General features: G+C 33.6%; 2 protein-coding genes across 2 annotated transcripts; both read right to left on the bottom strand.

Moving 5' to 3' along the window:
* Positions 1-4,554: 4,554 nt before the first annotated feature.
* LOC120005999 lies at positions 4,555-5,872 on the bottom strand. The gene is made up of 3 exons (XM_038855877.1): positions 5,794-5,872; positions 4,883-5,636; positions 4,555-4,777 (listed from the first exon to the last, which is right to left on the bottom strand). Exons 1-3 carry the CDS (start codon positions 5,870-5,872, stop codon positions 4,555-4,557), a joined length of 1,056 nt encoding a protein of 351 aa, XP_038711805.1.
* LOC120005134 lies at positions 5,733-7,455 on the bottom strand. The gene is made up of 3 exons (XM_038854605.1): positions 7,325-7,455; positions 6,552-6,891; positions 5,733-6,475 (listed from the first exon to the last, which is right to left on the bottom strand). Exons 1-3 carry the CDS (start codon positions 7,399-7,401, stop codon positions 6,143-6,145), a joined length of 750 nt encoding a protein of 249 aa, XP_038710533.1. The 5' UTR covers positions 7,402-7,455; the 3' UTR covers positions 5,733-6,142.
* Between the last annotated feature and the right edge of the window lie 7,958 nt (positions 7,456-15,413).

The raw sequence follows: 15,413 nt of genomic DNA, 5'->3' as shown, positions 1-15,413 counted from the left end.
TGATGTTGCAGAATTTCAACCAAAGCTCCAAGCTATGGTGACACTACAAAAGGAACTTGAACTCCTTCAATGACAAAAGACTGCTTCCAAAGAAGCTGCCTTATCAGCCAAAGAAAGCCAGCTCATAGCTCTCTTTTTTTTGGGTTTTTCTAAACATTCCCACTCTATTTACTATATAAACCCACCCTACCCTAAACCTAAACCCTTGAGTCAATAATTCTGACACTTACGTGGCCCCCCCTACCTATTTGCCATTGGTTGCACCAGCTTCTCTTCATTTTTTATGACCGAAGTTATGGATTGGGGATAAAATGACCAAGAATTATGCTAACTTTCTTATGACCGAAGTTATGGATTGGGGCTTTTCATTTTTTTCTTTTTAACAATGAATCTGATTTGAATCAATTTTAATGAATTGACCAGATACTCTTAATGAACACCATTACACCAAGATCTTAGAGTCACACGCATAGAGATAAGCAAGGCTGAGGAAGAATAGGATTTGAAGGAGAAGTGAGAGATTGAGAGGAAGAGAGAGCAAGGGAAGTAGAGAGAAGAAATGATGAGATTTTTTTGTCCTTCTAATTGCAATCCGTGCTCAAAAGTCAAAAGTGATAAAAATAGGTATAGCTAGGTATATAAGATGGGTTTATATAGCAACACCCTTTTTTTTTTTTGGATATGATTCAAATATTATTTTATGGTCCATGGATCCCAATTTTAGGTACCATGAATTCTAATTTGGTGTTGTATTTCTAATCAAAAAGACTTCCAATGGAAGTGTGGTTGTTATTAAGTGTTCTTCATCTCTTCCTTTCTTTTTTCTATTTTATGTTTTAGAAAAAAATTTCTACTATTCAAACCAAACATGTTTTCTGTTCTTTTATTTTTTAGAAAATAAAAACAGGAAACAGGAAATGGAAAACGGAAAATGGAAAATGGAAATAGAAATAGAAAACAAAAAACAAGCCAAATGCACTCTTAATTCCCTTAATTAACTCCCATAAAAAAGTTATCTAACACTGGAAACATTTATCCGGTCTCATGCTGAGGAACATCTTGCCATCTCTGAACAGGCCATGGGGAGACTCCTGCATCAATCTCACCCAACCGTAGGATGTAGGGCAACATAGTGCTTAAGGGTTTCATATGATTATTGCAATCCTCCTTGCTGGTGATTGAAATTTTGGGATCATATACATTGATCCATTTGTTGGCAACTTCTACCTCAATTGCAACCCAATGGATATTTCTCCAATTCATGGGAAAGTAAATGTAATTTACACCATTCCATGGAACAACAACACTATCACATTTATGTCAACTACTACATTGACACTGATCCAAACCAACCAAGTCAATCATGATGCATGTCTTCAATAGAAAATTTTCATGCCCCCAAAACGATTCAATCTTCGTTTAGAAAACATATTTTATTTTCTAAATATGATGCAAGGGTCTACGATGAACCTGATAAAATTAAAAATATTTTTATGTGATTTACACATAAATTTATAGAGAAAAAAATATTTTTAATATTTTATTTTAAGGCAAAAATGTTTTAGAATAAAACTTGTTTATTTAAGACATTTTCTCGCAATCCAAAGTACCAAAACGATTTCACGCGAAGTCTACATGTCGAGAGATTCAATCACTCAAGACGACAAAACAAGGATAATCATATCCAAATAACCAATCAAGTATCAAAACACATTACAATCAAAAACAATAAGCAATACCAAAATGAATTTATCAACGGGTGCACTATTGTGAGATCAATGAATAGAGATCACGAAACGATAAGACGAAAACAAGTAATGACTACAATTTCCAAGAATGAAACACGGAACGATTGAGAACGATTATCAAGTACTAGTCAAGTGAAAGGAGCGATTCACGGAATCATACAAATAAGAATATCGAGTACTAGAGACCAATAAATGTAGAAGTCCTACCTTGATAGCAGTGCACAAAATCTTATGATTCATGTTACCCATGATTATAGCCCATCTACCAGTCTCGAATCTGGCATTAAACCATCAGCATGTCTTTGAGCTAGTTCACCAGTAGCGGCTTTGACTCGAGTTACTCTACAAGACGCTCCTCCTCGGCCATCAACTTTCGTTCAATAACTTTCCCTTGTTAACAAAGACCCGACTCACAAGAATATTTGGCATTGTTCTTGTAAAGATATTACCTCAAAGTTTGCAAAATAAGGAGATTCGACAAGAAATCAAAACCGGTGGCTTGAGTCATGAACTAGGTCGCTCTTTTTAAGACGATTCGTGACTCTGCCTCTTGTGTGCTAGCAGTAAATCGGCTACATCGTCCCCAGGATAAAACAAGCCCAAAACTCTCTCTGTATTAACGTTCTTTGCACACTCAGAACACTCTTCGAAATTTGCTGTGTTTCTTTTTTGTCTTTCTTTCTCAAAAAATTACATACATCAAAACCAGAGCTTTGTCAATTATTATACAAGAAAAGAAATTAACGTTGAGATATTTTTTTCCAATAAAATCAGGAGAACGTGATTACGTTTATCATTAAGCAGTGAATCAGGGAGAACGTGTTTCAGTTATTGACAAAGTCAAAAATTAGAAAAAACATAAACACAAGTTAGGAAATTATATCAAAGAGAGCTCAAGAGCCCCAAGGCCGAAGGCCCATCTTTGACCTATATATTATGTCTTGTAAGTAGTAGGACTTGAACTTGGGTTGTCCTTAGGGTCTGTTTGGTATCACTTTTGTTTCTTGTTTTTTGTTTTAGTTTTCAAAAAATAGAAAATAAAAACAAAAAATATTGTTTGTTTGTATTTTTTGTTTTGGTTTTTATAAAAACCAAAAACAGGGGTTTTCAAAATTTTTGAAAACAAGAAAAAAAAGTTTTTAGAAGTTTTGAAAACAGAACTAGTTACACTTATTATAGATTGTACTTTCTTTAAGATTTCAGATTGTAAATTGCATAGAGATATGAAGACAATGATCAAATATACTTTGGGTTATTGTTTTATTTCTTATCTTCTTTTTTTTCTGTTGATGTTTTCAATGGTGAATTACGTTGCAATAGACATGGCAAAGGCTGCAGTTATGAAAAATATAGTGGTGTGGATATATTCCATTATTATGAAAATAAAAGCATAAATACACCTTCTTTTTTTTTTCAGTTTTATGCTTTAAGTTTTAAGTGTTCAACCAAATAAGTTTCAATTTTATGTTTTCATTTTATATTTTATGTTTTATATTTTTCATTTTTATTTTTGTTTTCAAAATATTTGGAAGTGATACCAAACACAAGCTTATGGTAATCCAAAACTATTACCATTCTACTACCCTTCAATCTTTATATGTATAACACATAAAATTTCTTTTAAATATACCAAGAACATCAACAGTTCTTGATACCTAGTTGGCTTAGCTTCTAGCTTCCACCGCCATCTTTCAGTATCTTCGCAAGAAGAAATAACAGTTTGATTCTCTCCTTTACCTCTACCTCTGCCCATAATTCAAGGTCCTTTATAGCGAAAACTTCAAATACCTTCCAAATTGCTCAACGTGTAGACTCAGGCACATCCTCGATAGAAACCCACTTCATTGAATCTAGTTACTCAAAACATTAAACCATCCCAACCCAAGAAACAAATCAGTTTTGCTTCTGTCAAATCTTTCAAGAATGAAATAGCAAAACTAGGAAAAGTCCAAGCGGCACCAACTTTGAGAAGAGCTAAACCAAAAGGAGGCTAGGGTTTTTTTCCCCTTTCTTTTTCTCGTATATAATATATACACACACGCGCGCACATGTATATTAGGCTTTTTATGTTATCAAAAGTCTATTTTGTCCATAAATTTTCAGAATTTACAATTATGCCATTACACCTTCATTGAATATATTCACAGAACCTAAAATTCCACAATAAATTTTACCGATTAATATATATATATTTGGAACATAAATTCTGGTGTGGTAAGATTTAGGGTACGCTTGGTAAACAATTTTGAGAGTAGCATATATGGTAGAATATATTGTGGTAGCATATATGGTGGTAGATTATATGGTGTCTGAAATGTTGATAGTGTTTGATTGCAATTATGGTGGTAGCATAAAGCTGTTAAAATTGTAATGACAAATTACAGGGGTATTATGTATTTAAGTTGTAAGATATGTAATTAAATATTGAAGTAAATAATAAATAATTTACTAAATTAATAAATAATTTAAACTAATATAAATAATTATAATTACATTTTCATATATTTTGTACATATAAATATAAGTATTTACAATATTATACAATTAAATACATGCATATTTTTTACATATATTAAAATTATAAAACAAATCCTCATGAAGCAATAAATGGTTGCTCGGCAACGTATCTCGAAATTGAGTCATGTTTGCATCGTCAATCATCAAATGTTCTTCCCATTTACTAAATTTTGATCAACATCATCCGATAGTTCTTGATTCTCGACCACAAAAGTAAATTCAAATTCGTGGAAATCTACGTCAATCCCAGCATGTAGCCGAATAAAATTGTGAAGTGTCATGCATGCAATCACAATCTTTGCTTGTGTCTTAAATTCAAAAGAAGACATTGAACCCAATATCCGCCACTTTTCTTTGTAACCCCAAATGTCCATTCAATGACATTTCTCAGTTTTGAGTGCGCTTTATTGAAAACCTCCCGGGGTCCAGAAGCAGGCATTCCACTCTGAAATACAGGGACATGGTACATCTCTCCTTTGTATGGTGCAAGAAAACCTGTCTTGTTCGCATATCTTGCATCCACCAAATAGTGTTTTCCTACAATGACAAATTTATGCATTTGTGTAATTCCATATAAACAGTATAAACCAAAATCTGAAATTATAAAAAGTTCTTACCTGGAGGGTGGCTTGAAAAACTTCAACTTCTCAACACGCAGATAATGGTCCAATACTTGACTATCATGAGTCGATCCCTCCCACCCAGCAGAAACATATGTGTACATCATATCAAAATCACATACGGCTAGAATATTTTGCGTTGGGACTCCTTTTCTCCCAGTAAATTTCTGTCTATTCTCTTCAATGACAATAGCCGAGACATGGCTACCATCCAATGCCCCAATACAATCTTTAAAACATATGCGATATTCAACTTTCGGATGCTCCCTAATGTACCTAGGGGTTTCATGGAGTGCATTGCCCCTAGGTTTTATTATATCCTTTGACATGTTTAAAATAGACTTCAATACCTTATGGAAAAGGCGACTTACAGGTTCTCCAGAGTGTTGGAAACGCTCTTGTATATCCCGATTAGATTGAGCATGCGCAAGGATATATACAAACATAGCAACCATCTCAGCTATGCCAATCTTGTTTGAGCAAGTCAATCCATAGTCATCTCTTAACACCCTGCATAACTTTTTAAAAACATCAACAGGCATTCTAAAAGATTCATGACATCGTACAGGGTTTCCATTGAGCACATCCACAACCCAATCATATCCCTTCAAAGAACAAGTTCTACATGGATTACTGACTCGAACAGTTGTCCTTCTTCTACGTGCATTGACATAGGGGGAGGCTAAAGCTAGAAACTTAATTCGAACATTGTTATTCCTGTCATCACTACTGCTACTACTAGCAAACATATCTGTTAAAACAATTAAAATTTAAACATAAGCCAATGTTCATTAAAACAAAGCCTCATCCATTAAATCACCAAAATAACCCAAATAACAAACAAAAGTTGATAACAAACCAATAACATATTCATAAAAGTTGAATATCCATAAAATTTGATAACAGACCAATAACATAACAAACACCAAAATAACCCAAATATCCAACAAACATGTTGAACTTAGCTAGAGCCTGCATTCCCACCATTCTTCACATAAAGCCTCTCTAGAAAACCAAATCTAGCACTTTGGGGTAGAGCCAAGAACACCTGCCTATGATTACTATAGCTGAACAAATCAGCACTATAGAAGAAAACATTGGGATGTGATTCCTCGATGTTTAAATCCACCAAAGCCTTCACAGCTTGTTAATAAGTTTTGTCCACAAGCTGCACATCATGTTCCATGTTCTTCTTATCATAGTACAATTTCTTGGCACATAAATACTCACGCTCAGCTGCACTTGTCACCTTCAAATCTAGACACAATTTTTTAAATTCAGGTCATTAATCTCTTCAACAACCTTCTTCCTCTTCCGGCCTTTTCCGATAGAAGTAGAATGTTGATATGGTGTCCTTGCTTTCACAGGAGATGTACCAGTTGATATCTCTTCAGGTATGTTCTCTAAATCTGCTTGCACAGGCTGTGGGGTATAACAATCATCATCAAATGTAGACCCACATCCAGATTCATTAGCTATAGCTGGAGAAATACAATCATCTCCAGTGGCAGTGTTGCCACCCCACAGCTTAGCTTGCTCTTGACGCAATGGCAATCCGTTATTGCAGAACTTTTTGACGTTCGGATTCTCCTGCAAATGAAAGAAACACATATTTTAGTACCCTCAAACCAAAATCTGAAATTTCAATATTAAAAACCATATATACCTGTATTCTAGCAGTCCACCAGTCATCGGTTGCCTCCACCTTGCCTGTCTCAAAATTGAAACCCAATCCAGTCTCTACAGTCATGAGCCTATTGAATAGTTGCCAATTTTGTTTCAAATTGTCATGCTTGGATTTCAATTTTTGTGCTGTGCAGGTGTAACCACTAACTTTCTTGAACTCATCAGCAATTTTATCCCACTTTAACATACCCATGTTTTTCTTCTTCCACTTTGATAGCATATCCAGAAACATTTTTGTATTCACAATGTCCCATTTTATCAAATCAAAATCAGCATCCACTACAATTCCCTTCCCTTTCCTAGTCGTGTTGTGGACTAAACTAATAACAACATAAGAAAGAGGCAATAACAATGTAAAACATTAGACTCCCAAGTATGAAACACAAGAAACAAAAAAAAAAAGTTCTCTGCTAAAAGATACATCAGGGGTTCGTTTGACCCTAGTAATTAATACGCCAACAAGAACTTCACTACTCACAAATAGAACAATGGAGAAATGCAAGAAATGGCATATCTCCCATTTGAGAAGTTCAGATGCAGAGAATCGAACATTTAATAATTTTATAAATGAATCATATCTTTATATACTAGATGAATCAATAATTGACAAGAATTTTTTGAATCAATTCTGGATCGAGGCATGTGCATGAAAAAGGGCCAATAGACTTTCATTTCAACTTTTATTCAGAAAAATCTTAAATCAAACAATCAACAAGAAGAACACAAGACATTCAACGAAAAAGATGATCTTACCTAGGTCGGACTCGCAACTCAACTGGAGAGCAGTGATGGACGACGAAGTTCAGATGCAAGCATAGATGGAGCGTCATGATAGAGAGAGTGACAGTCCAATGTTGCGTGCTTGAAGAAATGGGTAAACTAGTGGAGCCCTAAATTTGAGAGGGTATGATGGTCATGACAACAAAAAGGTAAGGATAATATGGGAAAGAAAAATTGAATTGTGTTATAATGGTCCATCAGACCACAATTTCGAAATGACTCTAAAATTGTAATAAAATTGTACCTGAAATGTTACTTGTCAAATGGCTGTTTGGCAAACAGGTAGCATTTATACTACCAGGTAACCTAAATGCTACCCAAAATGGTGTGCCAAACACGCCCTTAGTTACCTCTATAACTATGTGCGCCCATATATTTATTCGTACCGTATACCACTATGTGACCCAACAGATGGTACTAGTATTAATAATAGTTGTCACTTTTTTTTACGAACTCACAAAAATATGGGGTTTTAAAGAGGACGTATGGTGGTAGGATCGGACAAGAGGAACAAACTTGTCTAAATTCCTCATGATTCTGACAGTGGATTTGTCCATCTTTTCTAGAAGTACACATTTTGGTTTTGATCTCAAGCTTGGTGCTTTCTGTTACTATGTTCACATTGTCTTCTTTGTGTTTTGATTTGAGAAATTTTGTTGTGTAATTTTGAGTGTGAATTAAGTGTAAGTGAACTTTCATATCCCAAAATTTAGGGTCTGTTTGGTATCACTTTTGTTTCTTGTTTTTTGTTTTAGTTTTCAAAAAATAAAAATAGAAACAAAAAAAATATTGTTTGTTTGTATTTTCTGTTTTGGTTTTATGACCAAAAACAAGTTTTCAAAACTTTTGAAAACAAAAAAAAAGTTTTTGAAAGTTTTGGAAACAATATTTTTTGTTTTTGTTTTTTATTTTTTGAAAACTAAAACAAAAAACAAGAAACAAAAGTGATACCAAACAGACCCTTAATCTTTAATTTTTTATTTCAAAATTTTGGTTGTTGCTTTGTTTGTTTACGTATCATGACTTTATTGGTCAAAGAAACGTGTCATCCACTATATTAGCCAGAATCTACAATTGTTGACAATTCAACTTTGATGACGTAGGATTGTCTACACCCTATATTAGTCCAATATTTTAAAATCAGTCTAACTTGAAAATAAGTCCAAAAACTAACCATTTCTCTTGCCTTCTCCATTTCCTCTCACTCAGCCTCACCCTGAAAATAAGCCCAAAAAAATTCCTAACAACACGCAATGTGATGTTTGTTAATTGATTGATTAATTCTAATTTTTTTATTTTTAATTATGTCTAGATATTGAAATTTGAAGATGCCTAAAGAGGATTTTGGTCATGCTAAAAAAAGCAACAAAAAAATTTTCTACCTACAAATCACCAAGACCAAATTTTATATTTAAATTTTGGTGTAAATTTATTGATCGCTTTTGATATAAGAATTGTACGAGTAGCGTCTTATTTGCGAATTTTTTTTTCAATAAGGCACCACTACTATGCCTCTTTGGACATGCCGATATGGAGGAACACACCCTATTGTATGTACAATTATACTTACCTAGGTGGGTCATCTTCATTAGGAATGTTGAGCAATGAAACTTTAATTCTACTTAAATGACACTACTACCAATGGTAGAGCTAATTCTTTTCCTCAATTAGTGTTTGGATGTGGTCACACAAATCACTTGCCTTATAAGAGTACTTATGCTCAAGGTTTCGTTGGCCTTGGTCGTGGGTTATCGTCATTAGTTTCTCAATTAAAATCTCAAAATATTGAAGAAAGATTCTCCTATTGCTTGATTCCCTGGGAAAAAAATGTTAGTAATAAAATTAAATTTGGAGTGAGAGCAAAGATCACTAGGGCAAGAATTGTTTCTGATGTGAAATATTTGCAAGTGCACAAATCGCACAAGTAATAAAGAGTAAATAAATTATCGTTCCCACGAGGATGTATTGACAAATTCAATTAGTATCAATCTAAGCAATTAACACACTAAAATGGGAAAACGAATTGTTTAGGTTTGATTTATCTAACACTAAAGCAAGTATTTAAAGAGATTAACAACTAATTAGAAATTTCGCAATTGATTCAATCAACCAAGCAAACGAACACAAAAGAGAGTTTTCAAGAGAGTCAAACATTATGGTTCCTAATTTCACCTCCTCTTATGCAATTGAACTCCATTAATCCCCAATTCTCAATCCAAATGTTGACAACCGATTTCTCAACCTATTCAATGTCCTAGATATATCAAAAGTATTTTCAATACAAATCTCTGCTATTCCTAACAATCGAATTAATGTATTAAAAACCCAAGAGCGGTGGAAATCATTTAGCGATTGCATAGGTCATATACCTATATTCTTATGGTTCATGCAACCTATGTTCTTTATGGATTCTTGTAACCCTAGGTATCTCCTTCCGGTCTCAACCTAGGCATAATATCATCCAAATAGTGATCAAGCATTTGAAAGCAATAACCACATCCACAGAAAATCAACAATAGAGAGAGATTCAAGAACAATAGACTAATTTCATTCAATCTTCAAAAAGGGGTTCCATTAGGACCCCTAGTTAGAGGATTAGTTCCTCATAACCAAGGAATACAAAACAAGATCTAAAATATCAGTCATTAAATACAATAACAAGAGAGAAGTAAAGAGAAACCCCTGAATTCCCTTGCTCAAGCTTCAATGGTTGCTGTAGAGAGAGACTCTAAAACCTTTATTTATTGCCAAAAGTTGTAGAATCCCTAAAACCCTAAAAATCTACCTTTTTATACTCACTTTACGTGAATGTCTTTTAGAATACCCATTGGTATCGTTTTGAATTGGACCCACATGAGTTTGAAATATTTTCGGGCATTCAGAAATCTTCAAAATCGCGATCTGGTTTTGGCCGAACGATCGGGAATGTCCTCCGATTGATCGGATTTGTTTTCTGACTCTTCTTCCATAAAGTTGTTCGATCAATCGATCGGGATTTACCTCCGATCGATCGGAATTCAGCTCTATCTCTAAATTGTCCTGATTTTGATCCAATCTCGCTCCTTTTCTCCAATGCATGCCTCAACACCTGCAATGCACAAATAACAATCTCTTAGGCAATATCAATCCTAAATTGACTCTAAATGTATATATGTATATAATTAGCACATCAATTTCATCTAAACTTGTAACCAAAGATCCTTCCACCTTTTACTTCGTCAGCCTTAAAAGTATTAGCATTGGAAATAATGAAACAAGAATTAGTCAAATCCCAGGTAATATCATAATCGATTCTGGAACAACCCTTACCACGTTGCATTCAAGTCTTTACAATGATCTAGAACTTATAGTCAAAGATGTTATTGATTGGGACCCAATATCAAATCCACCGCAAAAATTAAAATTGTGCAACGAATCAAGATTCATTGAAGATGGTTTTCTTCCAGAAATGATATTTCATTTTGATGGTGGAGACCTTCTATTACAACCTAGAAATACATTTATGAAATATAAAGGTTTGAAATGTGTGATGATAATCTCATATGATAACCTTTCGATTTTTGGAAGTATGGCACGAGTGAATTTCCAAATGGAGTTCGACCTCAAGGAAAAGCAAGTTTCATTTGCTCGAGCAGATTGCATTGTATTTGGGTTGAGAGACTAGCTGGGTATGTTGGCTACCCTATCCATGACCTTGTGGTCTTGAATTCTAATCTTACACCAAATGTTAGGGTAGAAGTTTATCTGTAGGGTTTGGGATAATTGCCCCATATGGGCATATTGTGAAGGGAAAATAAAACCAATTGCACCAAGTTGTTTTGGATGTAATTTCTACAGACTACTTTAAGTCTAATAATAATATAATTATGACTTTGTATCCTTTCACTGAATTAACAAAAAATACTGCGAATACAACTTGGTATTAGTAATAATATAAAATATTGAGTAATTTGTATCTAAATAATCAACTACAAATCTAAAAATTAGCCAACAATCATCGAGTGAAAAACATAGTTTTTAGTATGAAAAAAAGAACGAGTATAATTGTACTTTGTTGTGACGTGAAAGAGTGAAAAAATGATTTACTTGGGTAGCAAAGAATATGTCGATGCTCACTTATCAAAGGCCAAAGCTAATAAGCCAAATAAACTGCACAAAAATGATGTACCAAACAAAAACCAACTGGACAAAATGTTGAATGTGACGACTTACGGCTATTTAATCTACTAAAAATTCCATATAAAATATATACTATGAATAAAAATAATTTTCACAATAGTAAAGAGGCAATACGACAAAGCATCATCTAAATATATATTTTTGAATGCAATAACTGCCACATTTAAAGATAATATCCAAGTTTGATTATATATATCGTGCCATTCTCACATGCGGACGGAGGAACTAAAACAATGGGGCCTACATAATTTTGATTCATGTGAAACCAGATATTATGTGTGTGGTTTTTATGCAACTTGTACTATGAGCAACTAAATATCTCGTTTTATGACAGTTGTTTTACGTCATCACAGCTCATCGATGATGCTATTATGCGTTCTTTTAATAGACTAAATTTATCCATTCATCTATGCATATCAAAGAGAAAACAGTGGCTGATTCCCTATGATGCTGACTATATCATGAGAATTTATATTGGCTCTATCCTTGCTTTTTTTAGACACAACAACTCATCGTGATCTTATAGGGATGAGATGTATGCAAATCCTACTCGCATATAATATGTGAAGAGGTGGTTTTTATGAGTTGAATATGTGAGATCTGTGTTGCACCCATACAACTTTATCAATAGGTGGTTATTTATCTACAAGCAGTTCAAAACACCACCACCACATTAGCTTCAGCAAGTGAGGAAAGTAGTATGAGAATTTACATCGTTTTGCTTAAACTACCAATCGAGCCATGTATGTAACTCATGTTGACGGCAACCACAAGTTTCTTTCAATAAAAAGGGCCACTATATAGTTACTAGCATATAAGGTTGTCAAAATTTACCAAAAAAATAAAATCGAATGGTAAATCGATCGAACTGTTAACTAACTGAACGGTTGGTTTTCAATAAAAAATTTGCATATTTCATTAAAGAATCAACCGAAAATCGACAATAACAGACGGACCGGTCAATTAAATTTATGTTAAAAAATCTAAAAGTTCGATTGAAACCGACCATTTCAACCCTACTAGTCTGGGCCCGAGTCATTAAACACATGGTAGGCCGGCCAATTGACGTGATTACCAGGCCCGGCTCCAACCCCATAATTCTTTAGCTCACCGTAGTATAGGGTCTCCAATACAAAGTCTGCATTCTACTCGAGCAATCCTTGGGCCTCAATCATGTAAGAAAGAAATATGATAGTCCGTGAATACAACTTCAATGGCCTACCTAGATATGTTTCTAACGAATTTGCGAAAGGTAAGAGGTCTGCATATTGAAGTCCGGCTCTAGATTCCAAAAAATACAAGAACCCTACCTCGATCACTTACACATATTTACCGGCATATCACGGGATATTAATTCATTCAAATTTACTAGACTATCTAAAATAAATTTTTTTCAATAGTCTAATTATTTATTTGGCCTACATTGGCCCACTTATTTATTTGGTCAAATTGTCAACTATATAGTATGGTCACTCTTTATAAAAATTTGGTCAAATTATTTAACTAACAAATGTCACATTAGTACTCATTTGATTAAGGTTAGACAAATAGGTCCAGCTAAATTTCTTTCTTCCTCATAAGTACTTGTTTCCCGCACAAGTACCTATTTTCCACAATTAAGAATTATATAATATCAAAAATGCCCGTATTCTAAAAGAGTGTATCTGACATCCTCTTATGTTTTTTCTTCTTATTTGTTTCTTTTTTCTTTTTTCTTCTTTCTTATTTTTTTCCTCTAATTTTTTGTTCTTTGTTCTTTATTCTTCTTATTTTTTCTTGGTTCTCTAGGATCTTTTTTTTTTTTGATAAATAGTATCTACCTTTAGCAGTTATGGAGATCAAACAAAGCATGATGAAAACCACTAAAACAATAGTTTGCATGAAACTCTAGCCATATCAATCTTTAATAATTTTATTTTTTAGGAGCTTCTTCATCTTTCTGTCTTATATATAGACATATGTTGGATTGCAAGCACTGCAAATCAAAGTTTGACATAAAAACTCAATTTTTTGATAATTCCACAAGAGCAGAAAACATCGCTTTTATATTATTATTTTTTATAAATATTACGATCGTACGAAATTTCTGAATTTCCAAAATCTGGGGATGTTAGATTCAGTTGACACAAAGCCAACCACCCTCAGCTCCCAACAGATATCCCAAGAACAAGAACCAAAAGGCAGAAGTCCAAATATAAAAACATTCCAAAATCAGACCTATAAAAATTAAGAGCAGCCATCCAAACATGGCAAGGTATTGTTACTAATGTTACTGTTTTGAAAAAGATAACAATAGATTAATATTTACCTATATTTATGATGATTTTGTTTTGAAAAAAGTAACATTAAACTAATATTTACCTACATGAAAATACCACTTTTTTCAAAAATAAAAATATTAGCATTATACACACATGTAATGACATAGTTATAATGTTACTATTTTAAATAGTGACATTAGATTAATGTTACTCTTTTAAAAATATAACATTATACTAATATTTACTCACATTATAATGTTCTGGTTTTAAAAAAAAATATTAGCATTATACTCATATGTAATGACATAGTTTAATGTTACTGTTTGAAACAGTAACATTATACTAGCATTTCTATAGATTCACTTGGCATTCAAGCTAAGAAGGTTAGATATGAAGATAAAGGAGAAGATTAGATATGAAGACATGAAGACATCATCTGTTGTTCTACTTTTTTTTTGAACTTCTTTCTTTAACGAATTTAACAGTTTCTATCATAAAACCAAAACCATCACCATTAATTGGAAAATGGCAACAACTCTCAAATTCAGACAAGAATCTCTTTGCGTCTTTCCTCTGTTCGGGTGGTTTATATTTTTACATCCAAGAACATGTATCATCATTTAGAAGGTTTATCCATGAGATTAGCTTTCCTAATATTTTTTTATTCTAACCTTAAAAAATTATGGTGAGGTGTGAGGTAAACTACTAAATTCTGAAAATGTATACAATGATATATTTACTGTAATATGTGTATTCATTACAAGGCATATATTAATGACAAGCGTAGAAGACCAAAAGGTAGAAACACTGAATAAGATTATTAAAAGAAAAGGTATTTAAAAATTATTAACAGAAAATTAACGTTTGAAAGAAAAGACTGTTGTTAATAAATAATCATTAAATGCTTGCCACGTTAACTAAATTGTTGTTACGTTTCCAACTCATTTTTAAATAATAATAATAAATAAAAAAGCAGCTTCCGTCTATGAAAGGCGGGACAACGGTCACCACTCCCCACCAGTGATAAAAAATACGGTCACTTAAATGTCTATGAATTAATTTGCAAGGCAAAAAAGTGATTGACAAGAAGTGCGGTCACTTAAATGTCACTTAAGTGTCCAACAATTTTCTTGTTAAATTTAGATGTCCAAAAATCATAAAGTGATTTTCGCCCTGGAATTTTCCCTTGTACAAACCCATCAAATGTAGCCCAAGTATTATCAAGTGAATTAAAAATTAGAAGAAAAATTAATACACTTGGTCATGGGTGAATAAGAGGTGGCCCAAAAGCCCCTCATGGTCATGCCCATATTCTGGGTCAAAGCCATGGCACTCGAGTTACATGAACTAGGTGCTACTTGAGTCACCATGCCCGCGACTTAGATTGCCTTTGCAGCTTCACCAACGGCAATGATTTGCATTGCTGTTGGTGGAGTTGTGTTTGACTCAGGCCGACGACCACCATGGTGGCAGTTGTACGACTTGACTTAACCCAGATATACCCTTATATAGGGTGGTTGGAATGGAGAGGGTGATGTATGGTCTTGCACCCCTTTCCCGGAGAACCATGGATCTCCTCCTACTACTTTGATCTTCCTAAAGTTGTTGCCATCTCGGACATA

This window comes from Tripterygium wilfordii, chromosome 9 (genome assembly GCF_013401445.1).
Source record: "Tripterygium wilfordii isolate XIE 37 chromosome 9, ASM1340144v1, whole genome shotgun sequence".
Taxonomy (NCBI): domain Eukaryota; kingdom Viridiplantae; phylum Streptophyta; class Magnoliopsida; order Celastrales; family Celastraceae; genus Tripterygium; species Tripterygium wilfordii.
This window is presented reverse-complemented; position numbering and strand designations above follow the sequence as displayed.

Bases quoted from the DNA above. Each gene is read 5' to 3' on its own strand.
- LOC120005999 (XM_038855877.1), bottom strand. From the start codon at position 5,872: ATGGTGGGAATGCAGGCTCTAGCTAAGTTCAACATGTTTGTTGGATAT. The intron at 5,637-5,793 runs GTCTGTTATCAA...TTGTTTTAACAG, and splicing joins TGGTGTTTGTTATGTTATTG to ATATGTTTGCTAGTAGTAGC. The intron at 4,778-4,882 runs GTAAGAACTTTT...GGTGGATGCAAG, and splicing joins TTTTTCAAGCCACCCTCCAG to ATATGCGAACAAGACAGGTT.
- LOC120005134 (XM_038854605.1), bottom strand. From the start codon at position 7,401: ATGACGCTCCATCTATGCTTGCATCTGAACTTCGTCGTCCATCACTGC. The intron at 6,892-7,324 runs GTAAGATCATCT...TGTTGTTATTAG, and splicing joins GAGTTGCGAGTCCGACCTAG to TTTAGTCCACAACACGACTA. The intron at 6,476-6,551 runs GTATATATGGTT...TTTCATTTGCAG, and splicing joins GGTGGACTGCTAGAATACAG to GAGAATCCGAACGTCAAAAA.